Source organism: Anser anser (genome assembly GCF_964211835.1).
Source record: "Anser anser genome assembly, chromosome: 14".
NCBI classification, from domain to species: Eukaryota; Metazoa; Chordata; class Aves; order Anseriformes; family Anatidae; genus Anser; species Anser anser.
In genome coordinates this window covers 637,884-661,390 of record NC_139735.1, presented here as the reverse complement: position 1 = coordinate 661,390, position 23,507 = coordinate 637,884, and the positions used below count along the sequence as shown (strand labels likewise).

Genomic DNA, 23,507 nt, shown 5'->3' with positions numbered 1-23,507 from the left:
AGCTAAAACCAATCAAAAAAGTTCAGATTAAATTGTTTGGCTTTTGCCATTTGAAAGATAATTGGACTTTCAAGTGCAAGCGAAGGGTCCACCTTCCCTCGGAAAAGTCTGTTTTCTTTGAAAGGCCTTACACCTTGATTGCTGAATCAGTTTGCAAGCAGGAAATATTTCCATTAACGCATGCTGTCCTGCAGCTCCCAACATGATACAGGCCAGTGCCTTTCCTTCCCGGTACGGCAGGGATCGCCACCAGTGTGCTGCAAGCCTGCTGGCCGAGGGGCAGGTGCTGCTGTGTGTCCCAGGGGACACGGCCCAAGGAGAGGGGAGAGGGAGGAGGAGGCGGCATGCAGGCCTGTGATGTCTTTCGAGCCCTTCAGTAGAATTCCTTAACTGAAAAATTTTGTATAGTCAGTATAGTTGGCTAATATAGTTTGTTGGATTTTTTTATCTACATTTTTTATATGCTTGTGGAATAGGATTAGCATTTCCCATATCTAGTAGCTCCAGTACCCGTTTACACTGCTCGTTCCGTCAAGCAGCTCTGAATGGCTAACCCACGTTGCACTGGCAGCTGAGTGAAACATCTCCATGTCATGCTCCCTGCATCTGGACGCTTCCTTCAGCCTGCAGAGTACACTGGAGATGGAAGAGCAGTTTACCAGCCTCAGAGAGGTCATCCTATTTATCCTAAACCCTTGAAATTAACTGCTGAACTAATGAAATGGTAATCATGGCCCTCACATTATCCAGGCGTAGTTTCCTCTCTGCTTTTACCCACGCCACCTCTCTAGTTCCCTTTGCTAGAGGTAGGATGTACATGAGAGCCTCTGACCCACCTGTGCCTGTCCTCCTTTACTGGCCTAGATAAATTAGCCACGATGCTCAGCAAATGTTTTCTCCCGAGGCAAGCAGGTGACATCTGTTAGCTGCTGGTAGCTAATGAGCACGCGCTGGCATTGCAGGGCACACCGGCACCCAGACAGCCCCGAGTATGGAAGTGAGTGTCACAGCCTCTCAAGCTGAAGCTTGTTTCCTCTCTCATAACTCGGCCTCATCCCACATTCTGTGTTTTTGTGTTTGTGCACAAGAACAAAGACAGAAGTATCTGAAAGATATTTCTTTCAGAACAGTAGAAAGAAAAAGGAAACCAGTATCTGTCCGTCTGTCCTCAACATCTAAAGCCTGCAGCAGTTATGCAGCAGGACTTCAGTGCTGTTATCCGAGCGAGTTTTAAACCCAGAACTCCGACAGCAGAAGGGGGCTGAGGTTCTTCCTTTAAGCACAGAAGAGTTCTGCGAGGGGAGGACAAGCCGGGCGCTGGGGCCCTGGTAGCTCTGCCCGGGTGCAGGGCGGTGGCGAAGGGGCCAAGCGCCCGTCTGCGCGGGGCTCTCCTTGCTGCTTCCCCTCCTCTGCCCAAGGGGCCTGCACTATGCACGTGCAAATGCTTGTGGAGCTCCTCAGCCACAGACATGGTAAACAGCTTTAATAACAATTATTAAAGGATCACTGGGGCAAAGGCTGTATTTTTTGAGGTTTTAGATAATGCCAGTGCTCCCAGCTGGAGGTAAATAACTAACAAGTAAAAGAACAAGGATTATACAGTCTCACCTGGCAGACGTGACAGTCTCCTCCTGGTTAGCAAAGTCTGGGTCAGAAATGTTTTTTTTCCAAGCTCCTTTTTCTTCCTGAATCAAAGATGAACCTGCACCAAGAGCTGCAACTGCAAATCTAGACACATCCCATTTATTCCTGTTGGAAATACATAGACATGATATTTGTCTGCTCAGCGCCTTTTTTCTTTATTTGCTTCAGGGAACTCATCCTCATTTTAGCAATGCACATAGGGGGTGCAAGTGCATCGGACACAGGTGGACAACCTCACAGTGAGTGGGAAAGCTGAGTTCCTTACTTACAGAATGGGAGAAGCTCCACCAGCCCCACCGAGCCGTGCCCCGGAAAGTGTGTCAGTGTTAAATCGGGCAGGGAAGGGACCAGCTGAGCCAGAAGACCCCTCCAGCAGCAGGTCTGTGGCTGCATGGCAGATGGATGGTGCACATCAACCCTCTTCTTGTGCACCTGCAGCTCCACTGCCGAGACTGACACCAACAGCCAGCATTACTTGTCTTGTAGACCGGGGCATGGAGCCAGGCAATTGTCTCCTACGTAATAAACGGAGATACTCATTGCATTCCCTGCAATCTGCTGGAGATATCAAGAGAAGCAAGTAATTGCTGCTAGGCGGGGTTACACTTGAATCAGTTGTCTCCTCTAGATCTACCATTACGTGGTACTCCTCAGAGCCACAGGCCAACAGAAATCCTCTCTTTAAGATTGTGTCTTTTTTTCTTCTTTTTTGGAAGCATGGGTGGCGCCTGTCAAATGCTTTCAGTCGCTCTCCCAGTGGCTAAGATAAGCCTGTACTCAGACTAACATATTGTTTTCTTTCTCCCTGTAGGTCAGTGCATCTTACTACCCCGCTTCAGGATCGCTGGGGCACTCAGCAGCCATTGTCACTCTTCCCCACCTGCAGCACCACCTGTCAGCCAACATGTACGTAAGGAGACAAACACCGGGGGTGTCGTGCCATGTTCTGTACCTTCGCCTGAGCTGAGCCAGCCCTGCCAGGGGCTGTCGGGTGTCAGGAGGTGCAGGCGGAGCAGAGCGCGGGTGCCGCGTGTCCGGGTCCGAGCGCCGATCCATGCATGAGTGTCCGTGGCAGTTCTGAACAGGAGGTCGCAGAGACCTACTGTGGCAGCTGAAGGTTAATTTTAGGGAAATCAGGGGATATGGAAGAATATAGATACATTGATGGAAATATTTGAGACCGATTTCAAATTACTGTGCTCATCTTTTTGAATTATTATATTCTCCACAGGTGAACTATCTTTGCACCTTACTACCTCACTTCTGTATTTATAGACATATAGTTTCACCCACTTATCAATGGTACATTTAAAATTTTTAAATATAAAGAAACTAATCACACCTTAAGTGAGCATAATTATTTACTCTAAGACAGTGAAGATCACTGATGTTTTGAATGATCAAATCTTTTAAAAGTTTCCCAGAGTTAAAATTAGTTGGTAAATATATTGTGATGATTTGTTTTCCTCTGAATAAGATTCAGCAGCCTGGCACTGTGGTAAGCTACACAACAACAACCAAATAGCAACGAGCTGTCTACACGGTAATTAGCACCTTCCCAGTATTGAGCCAGACCCTTGGATACAGTAGTACACGTGAGCAATATCTAGAAATCTTTTCTACATTCATGATATTTGCTATTTTCTTGCATTAGCGTAGGTCATCCAAGACTGCTGCACACAAACACAGTGATTCCTAACTATAAGAATGCTCCTGAAGCCTTAAAATAATTTTCAGAATGAGGATTGTATTTTAGTGTTTTATCAGCTGCCTGTTTGGCTCAGCTCCTTTTTCAGCCCTACAATATGAAACCAGTCTGTGCCTGTCCTGCCCCTGAAGATAAATCCTGTATAAAATAAGCCACTGCAGAATCAGAACACCCTTACGCTGAACTTTGTCTGGTCTGTGCAAGTAGCAGCAGCAGAAGTTATTTTATAGACAGACTTTTTTAGACCAACTGTCAGCTGATTTTTCTGAACAACAGGGAGAGAGAACAAACCATTTTAAAAGTTATGGGATAGTCTTTGACAGTCTGCTGTTTTCATTTTATTTTTTTTAATAATAACTGCTAATTGCTGCACAGTCCGTAATAGCTGGGAGCAGATCACATCCCCCTCTCCAAGGAAAAATGAAATTTCAAATGAATTTCTAGACCAGTTTCCTCACTAGTCCGGAGCAGAGCCATCTCCCTCCTCATTCGTCTGCTTCACTCTTCAAAGCCCCCCAGCATCAATGACTGAGGTCCCAGCGTGTGTTTCTGCACGGCTGTGGTCGCGGGAGGACAAGGGGAGCGAGGAGGACGGGGTTCAAGCACTCGCGCTGCGTCTGTCGCCCTGTGCTGCCGGGCTCCCTCCCGCACCTCCAGATGATGCTCAGGGCAAGCAGTCGCAAGGCCTCTTGCTCACCAGTGCTTCAAAGGCAGAACGCATTCCTGATGCTATCACCTGGACAGGGCACCATGCTGCCCTCTTTCATAGTGCCTTGCCTTAGGACAGGTCCACGTTGGTCCTTAATCAGTTATTCCAAAGGAGCACCTCCTGGGTGAGGAGGAGAACAGCAGCCTTCTCCTCCCTGATGCTTGCTTGTCGCCCTTGGCTGGCTCGGCTGGCACTTCTGGGACAGCAACCGCTGATGAGATCTGCTTTGTTCTTCATTCCTGCTGGCTTTTCTTTTATTCATATCCCCTTCGGCCTAAAGTTACAGGCTGTTTCTTTCCTGCAAGTTCTCTCCACAGTAACAGCAACACCCAAAGACTTGACGGAAGTGCTGGTGGAGGAGGCTTCAGGCAAACAGCCTCTCACCCAAACCCAGCAGCATCACCTCCTCAGCACAGCTAAAACCAGGCGCTCTGGGACATGATCCAGCCGCTTCGCACGGAGGCAGTGGCTTCTCTGCAGGCTGCCTTCCCTCCCCTTCACCTCCCCCTTTGTCTCCCCAGGTGCGTGGCTCTCCACTCCTACATGGCTCACGGGCCGGACGAGCTGGAGCTGCAGAAAGGAGAAGGGGTCCGCATCTTTGGGAAATACCACGACGGCTGGCTGCGGGGCATGTCGCTGGTCACGGGAAGAGTGGGGATCTTCCCAAGCAACTACGTCGCTCCTCTTTTCAGGTCCGATTTTTCTTATATGTAACAGAAACATGTGGAGAGAGGGGCGGGTCACATGTAGGATGCTGTGTCTTCTCGTCCCCCCGGTGGAATCACCGCGTGGGATTCCTGCAGCACTAATAACAGCCAGTGACTCCTCGTGGGGTTGTGATGACAGAATCATAGGACGGTTTGGGTTGGAAGGGACCTTAGATATAATCTAATTCCAACCCCCAGCCATGGGCAGGGACACCTCCCACTGCTCTTTATTTCTCTGCACACCTGCCCGGCTGCGTGCGCTACGTGGGAATCACATCTCCCCCCAGCACCCAGGGGCTGGTGCAGGGAGAAGTCAGGCAGCTGATGGGTTCAGCAGCACTGCCCCTGGGGTGGCACACAGCCCAGACACACCAACGGCGTGGTCAGCCTTCGTCTGCTGGTTTTAAATCTGGGATATTGGCAGGGACATCTCTATCTTCTCACACGGCTGTTTAATTCAGGCCAGGAGCTTGGGCAGAGACCTGCAGGTGCCACCACACAGTGCGTGTTGATGAGTTAGTCTGGGAGCCAGGCTGAGCAGCAGCCGGTCTGGTCTCAGACTCGCCTTTGTTCATTTTGGATGACACCACTCTTCTTTTTTCTGCCAGAAGGGAAACTATGAGCTGAAGGCTCTCTTAGAGTCAAAATACTGTCTTTAGAGCAGGAATTTAAATGCTAGAAGCCACTGATCTAATTAAACAAACATGCATTAGAAAAAGCAATAATTAATATATACAATTTAGGTGAGGAAAAAAAAATTGCCTGTGCCCTCAGTTCCCCTGATATTTGCTCAGGTTAGGCAAAGGCATGACAAAGAGCTTAGAAATGCAGTGCTGTGTCTGAAACAGAAAGCATGGGGATGAGCCAAGAAGCCTCTTTGCAGATTACCACGTTGTTATTTGGAAAAGCAGCACCCAGTGCCTTGCTTGCCCCCAGCCCAGAGCCAGCATTCCCTCTCCCCCATTTTCTTGTGATGTGGAAAAAACAGATCCCCTCCTTCCTCCGTGCACCCGCACCGATAACACCACGGCCCCACCTCACTGATAAACGGAGCAGAACAAGTAGTGGAGAGCACAGCTCAGCCACCCCAACGAGCCTCACAAAGTGCTTCAACCACAAACACTGATTTGGGCGCTGTATTCTATCCTCCTGAACCACCTGTGCCATCTGTAGTGTTTTCCACCAAAACCCTGGCACAGGAGCAGTGCAGGAGTATTTAAACCCACCGAGTTCACATCTGGGGCAAACTGCTGCTTTCCTTATGAAAAGCCTCTGAACGCCAGCTCACAACCTTCTCCGTTGCCAGCAGGAAACCCAGCCTCTCCGACTCGAAGCTGCCTTCCCTGTATGCCTCGTGGACGCTGTCGACCGCCTCGCTCTCTTCCCAGGGGAGCATCTCGGAGAGCGGCCAGCGGCAGAGCCGGCCGCTGAAGGTGGCTGCGCTGCCCGTGCCCGTGCCCTCGCCCGGCAGGAGCGTGGCCGCGCTGGGGGGCACGGGGCAGGCGTCGCTGCGGCGCGGCCGCGGCAGCACCAGGAAGAGTAAGTGCGGGGCCGGGGGTGCCGCCGGGGGGCTGGGAGGGGTCCTGAGCATTGCGGGGTGCCGAGCAAAGTGCTGGCGATCAAAGTAAGTGAAACAAAAGCCAGCAAGCTAAACGTGAACTGTACTGAGGCAATACGATCAGTCCCTAAGTGGGCTGAAGCAGTGGTCTTGGAAAATGGAAACCAGCAAATCCAGCTCCTGAACTGGGCAAAGCGATGGGAATCAAAAGAATCAGTGGATAGGCAGGAAAACCTTACACATCTGGGGGTGGAAATCAGGGCAGTCTGGTCAACAAGCCTGAGTCCCCTGAAGGAGCTGGAGAGCCTGAACAGGTGGTTGCTGAGCACAGCGAACAGCCAAAAAGCTTCCGACAGCACTGCGCAGAGGCGCTCGCTCGCGGGCCCCCGGGGACAGCCGGTGAGCGGTGCCAAGGCGCCCGCACGGAGCGCGGCTGGAATCAGGCACGAGGACAGGGATGTGAAGTTTGCTGCTGGTGTTGGGGTTTTCAGCGCAGTCGTGTCTGAGGCTGGCTGCAAAGATCCACAAGATAATTTCACAACACCAAGCAACACAGGGAGCTAGAACGGTAGCTGAAACATCCATACACGGATGTGGAGAAGAATAAGCCCTAATTATGCACACACAGCACTGGGCCCTAAATTACTTGCATCCCTCTAGAGAGGGATTTTGGAGTTGTCACAGATGACTCTGAGAACTCCAACTCCATGCTCAGAAGCAATTAAAAAAGGTTAATTTGAAATATTATTTGAAGCAGGAATTATTAAGAAAGGAGCTCAGAACAAAAGAGTAAAACTCAGCTGTGCCATTGTAGGAGTTCTAGTGAACTCATATCCCGAATACCTCATATTTCTCTTAACTCAATAAGAATACAGTAAAATTAGAAATAAGTATACAGAAGAATGATCAAGAGAATGGAATAACTTCTATTTCTGGAGCAAATTTTTTCAGCCTGGAAATATCCAAGGTGCATAAAATCATGAATAGGCTGAAAGTGAGAAAGGATACTTCACCAAAAAAAAAGAAGCAGGGGTCATCCAGTGAAATTGTGAAGTCAAAAGCTTCAACAGCACAGAACTCGAGGAGCAAAATTCTCCATATCAGCTCTATTTTCCTCTCCCACGCCAAGACCCAAAGCGAGCTCCCGTGGAAGCAGCCCCGTAGCCAGCCCGTGCCCATCGAGTGCCCCGGGCTGAGCCAGCCCCAGGCAGAGACGCTGCGCCCCGCGTACCGGGGCACGTGGTGGCACTCGCAGGAGCAGGGGCGTTCACGGCTCCTTGCTGCGTGCCTGCAGGAGCCATTTCCTGAAGGAACGTCCTTGGCACGGCGCTAACCACGCCGACTCTGTGGTCAGCTACGTTGCCAGCCGCCGCAGCTCTGCAGCCACCGGCACACCGCGGCACACGTGGCGCACCGACCGACCGCCCTGCTGTGGCCGGCAGGGCAGGGCCGCACGCACACACCGTCAGCCTGCTCACATGCCCAGTCCCACGTGCCCGAGGCTGCAGGGGATGCCTGAGCAAATGCTCCTGCCAGCTGGCAGTGCCCCATGTCCCACACTGCGGGCTTTCCCCAGCTGTGGTCATTTTGGTGATTCCTTTTTTTAATTTTTTTTTTTTTTTGAGTTGGCAGAGAAAAACTCTTTGTGAAGGTTTATTCAGAGCTCAGTTGGTTAAATGCTTTCCAGTGAGACTGGTAGGGTTTATCTTCAGACCATACATGCTGCTCTGGAATATATTTCCAAGTATATTTGAGCAACTCTGGCATACTCTCTGATACTTTCAGGCGGAGCTGCTGGCTGGAGATAGGCAGTGTCACTGGCAGGGGTGAGGCTCATTTGCAAAAACTATTGTCAGTGGTTTTAGACTCAAAATTGGATTTATCTTAAAAGTTATTTTACTGCAAAGGACTCCTTCCCCTGTGGTGGCTCTGTTTAAAAAATCAATCTTACAAACAGCAAGACGCTGCAGAAGAAATAAAGTGTGCAACTTCCAGCACTGTAGCCTGGAAAGCAGCTATCAGATGGAGCAGCCAAAGTGGGAACAACAAATAGCACCAAACCACGAGCACTGTGGGGATGGCTCAGGCGCAAGAGCTTGTGCTTACAGTTCTTGCTTGTTCAGAAAAATAAATAAATAAATAAATAAAACCATGAGGGGCAGAGAGCAGAAGGTGCCCAGACCCCTGGGGATGTGCTGCCTCCCCACCGCAGGTACTTCTCGATGAGGGTCTCTGCCCTGCACAGGGCTTGGGGAGGCGAGGACCAGCCTGCGAACAGGGCTGCTGATGCATAACCGCTGCTCACTTCTGCTCTCTGCTTTGCCTCTATTGTCTTCCTTTTGGGACCCACGGCATTCCTGTTAACTCACCTCCTCGCATGGCTCTTGCTCCCCAGATGGGTCCCTGCAGAGGCCGGGGCAGCCAGGGGGCCCCACGCAGGCTGCCGGCTCCCTGCGGCGTCCTCCCATGGCCACGGTGCGACCTCAGCAGTTTCAGCTCTATCAGCACATCAGCGCTCAGCCGCACAGCATCCCTCCTGCAGCTGGCGTGGCAGAGGCAGGAATGAGGCCAAACTTCTCCCACGATGCTTCACCAGTGCTTGTGGTCAGAGGAGGGGAAAGCAGAACGCCTTCTGTCTGTAGCTCAGTGATCCTGGATGCCAAAGACCCTCCAGCAAAGAGTGAGCCAGCCCCAAAGCCGCCTGCGTCAGCTCCACCGTCCATCCTGGTGAAACCAGACACCTCCCGGAACAGCACCGAAAAGGTACGGCGGGGGGGACCTGCTGCCCTCGGCTGGTCCTCACAGTCCTCTAGGGACCCACGGTTGGTGTCAGCCCAGCGCTGGCCGTGGCCCCAATCCCATAAGGGCTTCTCTCCGTTCTCACCAGGTTTTTTCCTGTTAGAAATCAGCAGGATCCATACCTGCATTAAGCGATCAGATATTGGTGCTGCTGACTCTGCTGTTGAAATTAAGCCTTTCGGAATGGCAAGGTGCTGCAGGGTCTCTTTCGGAGTGAATGAATGAACATTGGTCATGCTCAAATTTTGAGACTTCGAGGTCTTAAATGAGGCATGAATCCCACGGAGGTCGCCGTGAGTCTGGTTTCAAATGAGCAGGTGCCAGATCTGGATGTCAGACCTTCTGCTGGGCCGGGCGGTGCAGCACTCCGGCATGCCCCCACATCTCCCTTGCACCACTGGCTGAGCCGCATGGAATGGAGATTTCTCTCCCTGTTGGCAGCCAGAGTGACGTTGCCTGGGTAAAAAGGCAGACACCCTGTCATTGCCCTGCTGACAGCTCTCCCCTCCCATGGCACCCAAAGGGCAAGTCACTGCACAGGCCCCGAGGGGGGCAGCCCTGGGAGCTCTGGGGGAAGCAGGGAGGGCACGGCGTGGCGGGGCACCGCGCTCTTCCCCACAGCACCGTGCGCTCCCCGCAGCATCCCCGGCAGGCCGCCCGCTTCCCCCTGGTGACGTGCTCCGTTCTCATTGCAGCAGGTGAAGACGGTGAGGTTCCAGAACCACAGCCCCCCGCCGCCCAAGCGGCACAGCCTGCAGCCCTCCCCACGCCTGCTCCGCAGCAGGACAGAGCCGGCACCCGTGGTGGAGCCCCCGCTGCCCGAGGGGAGCCCGCCGGGCCCCGAGCTGCCAGCGCTGCCCTCGCCCCGGCTCGGCGCCAGCCCCCTGCACCCGCGCCGGGCGCTGCACCCGAAGGCGGCATCGCTGGACCTCTCGGGCCAGCTGACCTTCCCCATCAGGAAGAGCTACAGCAGCGTCTCTGCGAACTGACAGGGTAAGCTCACAGTCCCCCCGCGACGTGCCTCCCCGCCCCACCCGCTGCCACCCCTGCTTGGCAGGGGGGATTTTCCCCATGGGCCACGCTGCCAGCACCCGGGCCCAGCCGAGGGCTCGGGAGCCCCAGGGGAGCAGGACGGGGCAGCGGCCGTCCCTGCCCCAGCCGGCCGGGCATCACGGCCCCAGACCGGGCTGCGGGACCCCCACGGGCCCGGGAACTGCACGGAGCAGCGGGGAGCTGGGCTTAGGGCAACACAAAGCCAACGCTCCTCGGCATCGCATAGGGCTGCCTGTAGGAGAATCGGGGAAGGAGCGGGAGAGGGAAGAAAGCACACAGGTATCAGAAACGGTTAAACTTGTTTTGATCTCCTCACTGCCACAGGAAAACCCACAGAGATCAAAACAGTGGTTCATTACCTTCCTACTTCTACAGGATAAAGAAACCATAAATCAAAATCAGTCAGCTTCTAGTTGGATGTTCGCGTTCCCTTTTGAGGGGGTTTCACTTGGATTTTTTGTTAGGTTGGTTGCTTGCTTTTCTCTCTGGTTTTAGTCCAGGAGCTGTAACTCAGAAAATAGTTTAAAAGGTGATTTGCTGAGGAAAGGGACAACAGAAAGGGACACGTCCTCACAACATCCACTTAGACTGTGCAGACGAGGGTATTGTATCTTGCTTCTCGTCCCTTGGTGTCCTCTAGCTACCTGACAGCCACTTCCTAGCTGGCCACGAGCTTACTCCAATTTCACCACCCACCCATTTGGATATTGTTTTTGTAAACACCCTAAATGGGATTCATGGGTTTAAGCCTACATGAAGACGCATGAAACATCGTCCAAGGAGCAGAGAGCAGGACTCAGCGCTCCCACAGCACAGAGCACCCCCCCCGCCGTGGCAGCCCCAGCCCCAGCCGACCCCTGCAGCCACCCTCCCGGGAACGCACGGGCAAGCCGGCAGCACCCGGCAGGCTGCTGCACAGCAGGTTTTGGTTCTCATACCTCGCTTTTATTGCTGGTTTAGAGACCACCAATTCCCACCTGAGCCACAACAAACAAACATTAGATCTCCTAGCAGCTCCTAACAGCGGTAGCTGTGCTTCTTCCAAAACTGCTGTGAAATCACATCCTTGGTTAATCGCATACAGAACCTACAGAATTAGCTCTGCTGGTGGATAGAAACTCTCTGAGGCTGTGCATTGGAGAAGGAGGTTTTCTTCTGGAATTAAGGAAAGGAATGGATAAAAACCTCTACTAGCCCACAGACCCTGTTTTTTCTCTTTCAGGCTTTTTCTGTTTGTGTAGCAGGAAGCTGGCTTCTCCCCAAAAGAGGGATTTTCAATGGCGCGGAACTAACCAGTGGCACTGATAAGTTCTTTGCCTGCTGCTGTCTGTCACTATTTAAGGTCCTGCAGAAAAATCCTGACAAACTGAAAAAGTGCACTTTTCCCAGGTATAAAAGGTGGTGCAAGTGGCAAATAAGAGGGTGAAGACAGCCCTTAGCGATGCCATTTCAGTGAGAACTGAACAGCCCAGAGAAAATGGCAGCTCTTCGCCGAAGATTCCTCTCAACCCTTTAGAACTAAACCAGAAAACCTCATACGATGTCTCTATAACCAAGAACAACTGCACCTCTCCCAGCCACAGTCAGAAATAAACAGAATTGCATTAAGTATGTCCAGGATCATCCCAGTTAGTAATTTAAAGTGTTAGTGTGGAGGGGAAGGAGGGGCTGCCGGCTCACGCCTGGCTCCGACCATCACTTAGCGCATGCTAATGAAAGGACGGCTGGCTTGGTGTGACCTCACCTGTAACCTGCTGACGAAGCATCCAATGCATTTCAACAGCTGACCTCCCCTGAGACTCATTCAAGACAGTGGCATGGGTGGTTGGAGCTACACATGAGAGTTAATTATGCAGATAGAAATGCTGCCAAAGAGGGAGCAGCAGGAAATGTGAAGCACAGCTCGGTGCTGAGAAGGGACAGCACGCGTAGGGAAGCAAGGGGAATGTCTGCATTTTACTGCCCCCCAGAAGGAGCATCCTCGCCTCCCGCTAGCACAGCGGCGCCCAGCCTAACGCGACGGCCCCGGCTGCGCTGCTTGCCGAGCAGAGGCGCCTGCTGCGAGCTGCCTGTGCCGGGAGGGACCCGGCCGATTCGCTGTGCCTGCTGCCCCTCCTGGGTGGGCTTTTACACCCGACAGCAAGAGGCAGCCTCGAGCCCACCAGTACCAGCAGAGCACGGGGTCCCTCAAGAGCCAGCAGCAAGACAGTGGCCTGGGGAGCCTGCAGCAGCTCTGATCTGAGATCTTCGCCTGTTGCCAGCAATTAGCTCTGCCCTGCAAGACCCCAGTGCCAGTTTCATCAGGACCTCAAAAGGAGCCTTCCTCGAGAGCAGGGAGCGCATCAGTGACTGCAGACGCTCGGGAGCTCAGCACAAGCTGCATGCAGAGAGGGGTTTGAACACGAGCGACAAAGAGAAAACAGCATACAGCAACTCCCTGGGGCTTCAGGCAGAGATGTATGCTGGTCACCTTGTAAATTTAATCTGCTACTGGGGCGGGTTCCCACAAGAGGCGGGCAACAGGGAAGAATCTGAAGTTGTTTGGGGCTGCAAAATGAGAAACAGAGAGAGCAACCTGCGGAGCTGCCTGTGGGCCCCTTCCTCATGCCTCATACCTGCCACCAAAGCCCAGAGGGGAGGAAATACAGCACCACCGTTGGCCCGATTTGTCAGGTGCACTAAGCCAAGCCTCAGCAGACACTGTGAGCATCAGGAAAATCCAAAGGTGCTCAGCATGCCTTAAGACTTAATAAGCCATAAAGTCTGAACATCCGAGCTCACAACAGCTGGATGCTGCTCATAACGTTGTCAGCTCAGAACATTGCCTTTCATGGAACAAAGCCACCCTTTTCCACCAAGATAAACAGCAATAAGGTTTCACAGACCCATGCACACAGGGAAGCTTGCAAAACTGCTCAGCCCATTTCACGGCACTGAAGACTTAACACAAAAACACCAAAAAGCACCACAGACCTCTCCCAGAGCTGACCCACTGCGTTATGGCAACACGTGACAGCGTTGGGCTGATGGGGAGAGAAAAAGCTCTGGCACTTGTGCACATGCGTGCACACACGCACAGAGTCACAGGCACCAAGAGGGAAAGGAAGCACTGACAATGAAATTGGTGCTTTGGTAAAAAAAGCAGGAATCTATTTTGGGACAGATCTCAGTTTCTTGCACAGGATATTTCAGTGCTTTGGTGCTATGGTGATAAGTTCCCTAAATGTATCCAAAATGTGCAGGAAGAAAGAACTGAAAACAGGACACATTTTAAAGCAACAGCTCCAATAAGCATCTTACTGACATCACCCAGCACTCCCAGCGACACACGTACCTGCCCACTGGTTTAATCCTGCAGCCCAGTGCAGAATGGTGGAGCATAGCATCTGGACTGGATTATTTCACTACGGAACACTGCAGGCAAAAGGAGCGAGGGTTCAAGAGCTTTCTTGCAAAAATCCAGGCTAAAAGGGAACCCCCAGAGGGAGATAACCTGCAGCTGTGTCACAAGCGCTAAGCAAGGCAGTGCCCCACAAGCAGTCCTCATCGACACAGGAAGGCTGATCACACCAGGGAAAACATCCACGGGGTCTGCCAGGAGCAATTCTCTAAGTGCACCAGACCAGAAATGTCTCTTCTGGAACAATTACTCTAATCACCTTTATTCTGTGAGCAGAACAACCACACAGGGAGAGCTTGGAGCACAGACAAACAGCATTTCTTGGTTCAGCTCTGGGCCGGGGACCAGAAGGGCACTCCATCTCTCATGAAGCTCTGCTCCAAACCCCTGTCCGTCCTCTGGCTCCTCTCATTATTTTACTTTTTTTTTTTTTTATCGTTAGCAGTATAAAAGGAGCATCACATGTTGGCAGGAGGGTGGTAGCTCTGCATGGAGGCGGGCGAGCTCTTTAAGGGTGTATGTTCATTTTCATATGTATATATTTATCTTCCCTCCTCTCTTCCCCTCTTCCAGACTCTCTTCAGCCCAATTTCCCCAGTGAAGAGAGGTTAGACACCAGCACCGTGACCCTGCTGCTGCATCTCCTCCAGCAGGCCGGGAAGGACCGGGCCCCCCCCCGGGCTGCTCCCTGCAGCGGTGCAGCCCCGGCCCCGCTCACTGAACTGCCCAGGCTCAGCCCTGCCTCACCGTGACCCAGCTTATGAAGTCCAGAGCGCAAAGGAAACAACGTTAGGAAAGGCAAAATACAATTGCAACCGCACTGCAGCATAATGTATTTCCGTAATGAAAATACATTGTTCTCTGCCTCCCCGGCTCAATGCGAAGGCACTCGGTTGCTGGGGGCTCCGACCATCTGCAGCATCGCGTTTGTCAGGGAGCGCAGGGAAAGAGCTCTGGAAAAGCACACAGGGTAGCACACGGGGACAGAGGGACCCTTAATGAACCTCTCTCAAGTTCCTGAGTTGGGCTTATTTTCTATCTGCTCATTTCTTATGATTAGTTAATGAATTGGAGCTGAATCAGACCATTCATCAGCTCTGCTTTAATTGCCTGCCTAGCCTGGCAGAAACCTAGGAGCACTTCAATAAGTAACCTACCCCCCTGAGCTTGAACTGCAGTCATGTTTCCTGATGAATTACGAACAAAGGCAGCAGAGGTAACAAAACATAGCGTTAACTAATTCCCTCCCCACACTTCATGCGGTGGACAACTCGTCTCAGGCACGGGGGTGAGGGGAGCCCCCCGGCCTCCTGGAGCTGCACCCACAGTGCTCCCTCCCACGGCTGCCCTGGGGAAAATAAAAGCGATAATGTCAGGAGGGAATTCTGCACGGCCATCTCAGAGGGAAACCGGCAGGCTGCTCTCCTAGGAGCTTGAGAACTGTAGCCAGACTGGGGTCTATAAAATGTCCCTGGGGACCAGCGCCTGCTCTGTGATGAAGAGGATCTCGTTATTCCTTGGTCAGAGGACAGAAGTCACGTAAGAGGATGCTGCGTCCAAAGCAACACAATGCATTTATGACCACATCTTGTCACGTGCTGAAAAATGCCAGAAAGGTGCTACTGGAAACAGCACTGACTTCAAGAGGGCAAGGATAGGCTCAAGGCTTTGCTAGCTGGGATCACGTTGGTCTGACAAACACAAGTGCCACTGGTAGCTCAATACTTATGAAACCCTGCTGTGATTTCTATGTCTTCCAGTTGCTGAGCCTTTGACAGTCATTCTCAAGAGTTTCTTCCTCTTTTATAAATGGAAGTCAAGGGGTTTTTTTCTTTCGTAGATGATCACATGATTCCAAGAACATGGGACTTTAAAAAAGGTATCGCAATACCGATAAGTTAGTAAAAGACCACGTAGTGCAACACCAGGTATTTACTTCTTTCACTCTCACAACCGCCCTGCTCTCCCTTTAGTAATGGGCCATTTTCTAAAATATTAGAAAACCATCAAACAAGCAAACTATAAGGCTGTAGCTCATTGAGACATCCAATCCATGATATATTCTCAGTCACCAGGTGCTCTAATGAACACTTATTTCCACGTGTTTCATTTCCTGACTTGATCTTGTTCAGGTTTTCATAAGCCACCAACCTAAAACCAAAACAGTTAAAGCACCAAGCACCTCATCTACATTCAGAAAAATCCAAGAAATTAGCTGGAGAGAAAAGCCCAGGAGCACAAGCAGCCCGCCCCAACGAGCCCCCTCTCAGCCCCACGGCACGGAGGGGCCGCAGGACTCCTTCCTCTCCTTCCTCCAAACAGCCCGGGGCAGAGCCCCCTCGCCCCAGCCCTTTTCTGTACCTAGGTCCAGGAAAATGAAAGAGACAAATCTGGCCTCAAAACATTTAGGTTGGAAACACCAGAGCAGCCCAGGAATTAGCAAGTTCCTATGTACATTTATCAGTATTTTAGAAGGTTTATTCATTGCCATATAGTTGAGGTTCATTTGTGCCACTACATATATTAAATGTAATAATAGCTATATAGACTTTAACTCATGTGTCCCGTCCCCGTTCCCCCCCACCCCCCAAGTCTCAGTATTTCCCCCGTTTAAAAGGTAACATTTCCAAACGCTCGGCAAACCAGCGCCCAGAACCCAGCACTCCCCGGGTGAAGCGATCGGGACTTACAGGACGCGTCGGCAGAAGCTCGCACAGGCCGAGTGCTCCGCCTGTACCTGCTTCAAACAGAAAGTTGTGGAGAAACCAGCAGCCACCGTTTGGTCTGGCACACAGGACACCTAACAGCGGTTGCACTGATGAAGACTATACACTTAATAAAAGCAGATAAAAGATCTATTAATACCAAACTTCCAAGCTAAATACATTTTAGAGACAGTAAGGATCAATGGATCCTTAGCGATTTACCTTGGTCACCTGCATAACAGATCAGTGAATTTTGTTGCCTACTTTCTGCATTGAGCCCAGGAAACATTACAGTGAAATGTTACTGCCATGTTACTATAAATAAGAAAACAGAAATGACTATTTTTACATGCATATGTTTAGAAACAGTAAGCTATATAATCATTTCTTATTTGGTGATGGGTAGGAAAAAAAAATAGAATACATATATTTACTTTATTGTTTGGAGATACTTGTACAAATTCAGTGATGCTTAATATTTTTTCCATGATGTGAAGTTCATTTTTTAAAAAGGCTTTTTCAATTACTCGTACTATTAAGGAGAAGAAAAAAGTCAATAAACAAAGATAATAATTTTCTGGTTTGTATTAATCTTCAAAATATTTATTTTGTATTTCTGTAACTAAAAAACAATGGTTTAAAAATATTTTAAGTTCTCAAAAGTTTACTTATCTAAGTTTATAATACCGCAGTTTAGGTCTGTAACCTGTAGATTAATTAAGAAGTTAACTGAAGACGAGTGGATTACTCCACCTTGTACCTGGAAGCGTAAACGGCAGAACCGAGTTGCAGCATGCGTGCACTATAAAATTAGCTCGCTAGCCTGGTGGAGGTCAACAGGTGGAAAATACGGGTCTTGATAACATTTTCAGAGCCAGACATGTGCATTATTCCATCCTGTAGAAGCTGTTGTGCTACCATTAAAACTTTTTGCATGAAAAGCAGGAATGGTTATTTCCGCTCTCATCTCACGCTTCGCTGTTGCAGGAGCCGGAGCTTTGCTCGCCGCCACCTCGCCCGCGGGGCTCCGGGTGCCCTGTGGCGGCGGCTGCAGCTGGGCACCACGGCCAGGCCGAGCGGGAGCCACCGGTCTCCACTGGCGACGTTCTTCTTTGCCTCCCTACAAGCAAATACAACAATCCCATTAAGCTCTAAGCAATGCTTGACTTTTTTTTTTTTTTTAAATTTTGACTGCTTTGAAACCTCTGGATAAGAGAGAAGCAAGTCACCTTATTCCACTCGTGCTTGGTTAAAGTCAAGTGGCAGGAGGCACTGGCACTCACAGTGCAGGGAGGGGAGGGGAGGGGAACTCCTGCCCTGCTTTGTCTCGTCTCTTGCTGTTGCACTGTGCTACTGCCCCCTTTGCTGCAGAACGGGGTCACTGCTGTTCTCTCCAGGAAAAGCAAGTAAATCTGCATGGTTTTCAGCTCACTTGTCCAAGCCCAAGATGACAAATTAGGTTCATACTTTCAAGCCACTGCTGGATCAGTAAACCGCTTCAATATGACTGTCTAGCATGAAGAGCGGGTTATTGGGCATTATATCCACGCTTAACATCATGCGATAAGAAGCAGCTGAGAGAGACGGCTATAAAATACTCATACATTTTATTTTTAAAAGCAGGCATTTTGCACAGTGGGTGGTGAGGGAGAAGAAGTGGATGGATAGAGAGGATCATGACTCAGGCTCCCTTGCTGGGGAGTTTTTTCAGCAGGCCGCCCCCAGCTGAAGCAGCAGCAGTGACAGCGCAGGGTCGCAGCGCTCCTGTCCTGCGCTGGGCCCCCCGGGCGGCAGCAGCTCAGCAGCAAGCAGCAAGAGGGCTGGGCTTCGGAGAGGGCCCCTAGGAGAGAAGGAAGGTGGCTCTGTGTGAGTGCCATGAGCAGGAGCCAGCTTCCCACCTCACCCTGCACATCAAGACCAAGCAGAATGAATTCACAGGCCAGGTCCGGTTCCAGCCCAAGCACTGCCCTGACGCGCGCGGTGCCCGTCTCAGGCCAGGCCCTGCTCTCACCTGCCGCCTGCACTCACGGCGGGGAGCACAGATCCGGAGGGTGCTGGCCAGCCGCAGATTTCACTGCGGAAAGCGAGCTCTGAGGACGCTCTACTGCCTCAGCCTGAATGGAGGCTCCAGCACAGCTTCAAAGGGCTCTTTGTTCCCTGCCACCCTGATTACGCAGTAATGTATATTTTACGGCATCAGCTCTGGGCTATGTAATTCTACAGCAGCTACACAGCCACATACAGCCACACTCTAACAAAGTACTTTAAAAACATGAGTAGTTGCTTGGAGTTGCCGTTCTATTATGAAACAAATACCGCTTTTGCCTCAGTGCAGGAGACAGGGCAATTCTTGAGATTTAATGCATTAGTTCAGCTTTAAAAATGCATCAAGGTAACAGAACAGATTTTCAGATCAAAAAGGAATTTGGCTGTAGGATCCTGCAAAAGCCGGCGTGAACAGCGTGGGGGCTGGTGGGTGGAATCCATCTTCTCCGGGACTGAGTCCCAAATGAACTTTTCACATTTGCGTCACTTCAACGTCACCGCTTTCAGCGCCAGGCTGCAGGACGCGGATCCCGCCTGCAGATGCAGGGCCGCAGCAGCGCGCCCCCAGGACGGGGCTCCTCTCGCCCCCCCACTTGCTGCATGGATCCGGCCCCCAGGGGCAGGCTCTGGGCTCCCTGCCCCAGCGGCGCCCGGCCGCGCAGGCTGAAGGAGCGACCGAACACCGCGGTCCCAGCCGTAGCAGTGGGGCTCACAGAGTCACAGAAGGGTTTGGGTTGGACGGGGACTTAAAGGTCATCTAATTCCAGCCCCCTGACACGGGCAGGGACACCTCCCACCGGACCAGGCTGCCCAGGGCCCCGTGCAGCCAGGCCTTGAGCACCTCCAGGGATGGGGCATCCACAGCTTCTCTGGGCAGCCTGCTCAGTGCCTCACCACCCTCTGAGCGAAGAATTTCCCCTGTATATCTCATCTAAATCTCCCCTCTCGTAGTTTAAAGCTGTTACCCTTGTCCTATCACTACAATCCCTGATGAACAGTCTGTCTCCCCAGCTTTCCTGCAGCCCCCTTTAGGTACTGGCAGGCCGCTGTAAGGTCTCCCTGGAGCCTTCTCTCCTCCAGGCTGAACAACCCCAACTCCCTCAGCCTGTCTTTGTCTTTCCCAAATGCACTGGGAAATAAACCTGCACAGCTCTATGGCCAAAAATTTTCAAGGCTGCTAGACAAGAAAAATCTCAGCTGAAGGTCCCAGATCCCCAACAGCTTTATACTATAGGAACAGATTTATGCCACAGGAGAAGGGGTTCTTTCCTAATGTGCGTGTGCATTTCAAAACCTTGCTTGAATTCCAACAAATTTCCTATATTTATGGCAGATGCTACGCCCCACACTGAATTTAGCCCTGACACATTTTGGGTTCCATTTGTCATCTCCTCTGCCTGCTGACATGGTGCTGCTAGCTGGATGAAAGAAAACCCTTTTCTAGCTGTGGCCCCAACAGTAGTGAAGAGACTTCAAAATCTGTGAAACATTGTTCCAGGAGGAACAAAAGAATTGAGCATAAACTGCATCAGCCTCAGAGCACCTGCTCAGACAGTGCTGACTCCCATTTGGATGTGTTGGTTTTCTCTCACTGTTATTGCCCGAAGTAAATTCAATAATGTTTTGCTATCACAGTCTCGCAATTCATTTAAATTGCCTTTTGTTTGCAATTCAGAAGTAAATACATCTAGCAAAACACAACATCTTCAGCAGAACTGATGCTCTAGGACCTTTGGTATAGAATCACATTGTTTAAATCTGGTTTAGCATAATAATGACAGTACTTTAAACAACACGCTGTTACAGAAATATAACGTTTCCTGTTCTGTTAAACTCACCTGTAAGTCCCTTTTTATGAAATCCCTGCAGGGTTTAAGTGATTTCTTTAAAAATACCAGAAGTGGGGAAACAATACAGCCTCAACCTTTCTGCCTAATCTGTGGTTTGGGTAGCAGCTGGAGTTGTACCTGGACATCAGCTGTGTCCAGCACCAGCTAAAACGCTCTGAAGGTAGCTGCTGGAAGTCACGCAGAGCAGGGACCTGGAGATCAGGGAGGGGCTTTCAAGTTTAAGCAACCAGACCTTGCAACACAATTGCATGATCAAACTGACGCAGCCTAAAACAGGAACAAAAAGGCCCATCAACCAAAAAAAGCAACCAAAAACCTGTGTTTACCTTGCCTGCTGGAGGACCTCAAAGCTGGCAAAGGAGCAAGAGAGAAACCACTGCCCAGAGGGGTGCGTGCCGAGGGAGCGCCGTGGCCTGTCCTGCGCCGGGCTCCTCTCTATACACGGGTAGCTCAAGAACCAGTCAATATTAACGGTGACCCCTTGGAAGCACTGCACAACTATTAAAAAGACCATTCTAAAATAACCTCACTTGTAGCCGTTCCCTGGCAGCCGCCCTGCTGCTCAGCAGCTGGTGTGCACCTCGAACTCACACGGTGGCTTCAGCTGCTCCCCACTTCAGTGGAAAATAATTCACCAAAGGTCAAGCAATCCTTCTAACACAGCGAGACAGCACTGAAGAATAACTGGTGCTGCTTTAAACAAAATATAGATCCTGGATACTTTGCTGGTGCCACAGAGTCAATAATTCTCTCTTCTGCCAGCAAAACCCACAGGGATTAATAAACTTCTCTGAACTGAATTCCTGAGTCAGAGGCAGCCCTACAAGATATTTTAGTGAAATATGCAACAGGGAGCTTTCATTTCTCATCACCTATATGGTTTCTATATAGATTTTTATACTGTACCAGATTATTTATAACATTAGCCAAGGATCAGCCTCCTAACCTTACTCCTCTTTTGAGGCCAGAAGGAAAAAGAAGTCCCATCCCCAGGGGTCAAACAGGAAGGAATAAATAGCAACAGGATCTCAGCAGCGTTCACCACGGAGCAACCACCTCACCAGGGGTGGAAGCAGACGCATCTGCTTGCTGGAGGAACCTGAGCAAACCGAGCGGTGACGGCACCGCAGCGCTGCAGGCAGCAGCAGCGCTTCCAGGCACCGGGCCCGCTGCCGCCCCGCTGCCGCCCCGCCGCGGGAGCGCCGTGCCGTCCCCTCCCCGTGCCCCACGGACACCCCACTGCCTGGCTGGGGCCCCCGCTGAGATGTTGGTACCGGACAAACGCTTCGTTACTTCTGGTGCTGCTCCACAACCACATGAGTATTAGCACATCTTTCAGCCCTTAAACTCATGGCAATACCAGGCAGAATTAGAAGCTGATTGTTCTGCACTGTTCCAAACAGGCCGGCAGCAATTCAGCAAGAGGAACGCGAGACCACGGGCGAGCAGCAGCCCGCTCCGGTGCTGGGACAGCAGAAGGTCCTCAGGTACGGCACTCAGCTGAACGGGCCCAGGAGGACAGAGGTAAATCCCTCGAACAAGTTAGGTGCAGCTTTAGCGCTTCCGTGGGGCAGCCAAAATATATTCCTCCTTCAAACGTTCCTTGCTAACACATACCGAATCTGAATCCTGTCAGTCAGCAAAACACTTCACTAATATCGGGGGAAATTTAACACAGTAATTTTTTTTTAATTTTTTTTTTTTAAATGAGGCAAATTCATCAAGTGCCTGCATAACAGGCACATGGGTGGGAAAAAAGTTCCCCACTGCCCTGGTTGCCCACATTCGTCTCGCTATGAGCTCACCGCAGGCAGGATGGACACAGGAGACAACCTGAATCAAAACTGCCATCTCTTGCACATCGTGAGACGGGCAGCAGGGCACTACCACAGACACGTACTCACTCTGCTTTGGAAAAATCCAGACATCAAAACATCTACGTTCTGTTTTGAGCTTAGTTTCACATTTCTGAAATTGCTGCGCAGTTTCCGATTTCATCCAGTTTGTCTTGGCGTCAAGGGACGTAGCCAAGGTCCCTCGTTGTCCCACTGAACTTTTTCCAGAATGTTAACTTCCTTCCGTAATGTTATTTATGGCTCGTAGTGTTTCTGAGAAAAGTATCTGTACTTTCATCTGAATAGAGGAAAACTGAAGGACAATGAAAGTAAAGGAAATATCCCACAGCATGACAGCAGAAAATTGGAAGTTGGGAAATAAAAGAAAGAGGCCTGTTCTTGTAACTGTGAAATTATATCCTTCAAAAAACATACTCAGGTTAAAAAAAAAAAAAGTTCTCTCCAGATTTTTTTTTTCTTTTAAACTAGAATCATACCAGGGAGAATATTAGGAAAGGCCAGAATTTTCTTAATAACGTGGGAAATCCACCACGCACAAAAAAACTCTTTATCCTGTTACTAGCTTTTACTAGAGAAAAAAAAGCACCCGAACCAGCATAGCAGTGACATCTCCTGGAAGCCAACAGACAATTGCAGAAAAAAAAAAAAAACAAACACAGCTTATTAGCTCTACCTGGCTCATTAAGAATCAGTTTGTCTGATTCACTCAAACACTGAGAATGTAAGGAACACCACCATTGGTTAACTTTCCCGTTATGGGAGAAAAAAAAAAACCTGCACACACACACCCCAGGCTTCCCAACCAGCTCTGTGCAACATGCGTGTGAGGCTGTTCTCTAGGCAGTGGCTGAAACAAGAAAGCCTGTATCATAAGAGCAACAAAGCAAAAGTTATTGCTCTAAACCTCTGAAGTAACTTTTCTCTGCTCGGATTATTGACAAATCAGCAGCCAGATACATTAATTTTTTCTTGCTGTATTCCCTGCTTCTTGGAACTGATGAAGGTGCTTTTGTACAAGGAAACGATCAGTTCACTTCACCTGATAACTTTTTGTAGAGCTGTGGTGATCAAAACACACGTATTTGGGAATTGTCCACTTGTAAGTCCCACCTTGCTACCCAGGGCAGTACAAGGGGTTTAGTTTTACCACGTACCGCTTTTGCTAGCAGTTATCCAAAACAGTAGCCTTCTCACCTGGAGATCAGAGAGCAAATCTAGTATCTAATTCAAGTTATTTGGAAACCCCTTGTTCATATCTTCTGTAAGAAACTTCTGTTCTCAGCCTTGGAGCCAAATTTGCTCCAAGGAAGCCAAATAAGCAGCGATATTCAGGTCTGGGCAATGCACCCACAGTTCCCCAGTATCAAGTTACTTCTGAACCGGTAAGTCCATGTAAAAATACCGTAACGGCATTCAGTCACTCGGGTCACTGAAAAGTAAAACACGTAAGTGTACAAGCAATGTTTTCCCCT

At 50.5% G+C, this 23,507-nt stretch overlaps 1 protein-coding gene across 5 annotated transcripts in view; it reads left to right on the top strand.

Moving 5' to 3' along the window:
- The window catches only part of SH3RF2 (SH3 domain containing ring finger 2), a 42,649-nt gene extending 25,213 nt beyond the window's left edge, over positions 1-17,436 (top strand). For 2 of the 5 annotated variants that reach the window (XM_083798600.1, XM_083798597.1), the window contains 6 exons: positions 2,456-2,550; positions 4,583-4,753; positions 6,075-6,307; positions 8,722-9,089; positions 9,821-10,118; positions 14,152-17,436. In XM_083798600.1, the coding sequence (XP_083654726.1) occupies positions 2,456-2,550; positions 4,583-4,753; positions 6,075-6,307; positions 8,722-9,089; positions 9,821-10,114 (1,161 nt within the window). In that variant the 3' untranslated portion in view covers positions 10,115-10,118; positions 14,152-17,436. Of the gene's footprint in view, positions 1-2,455; positions 2,551-4,582; positions 4,754-6,074; positions 6,308-8,721; positions 9,090-9,820; positions 10,119-11,400 lie in introns of all 5 variants that reach the window. The other 3 variants (XM_083798601.1, XM_083798599.1, XM_083798598.1) reach the window with 2 other exon arrangements.
- Positions 17,437-23,507: the final 6,071 nt, after the last annotated feature.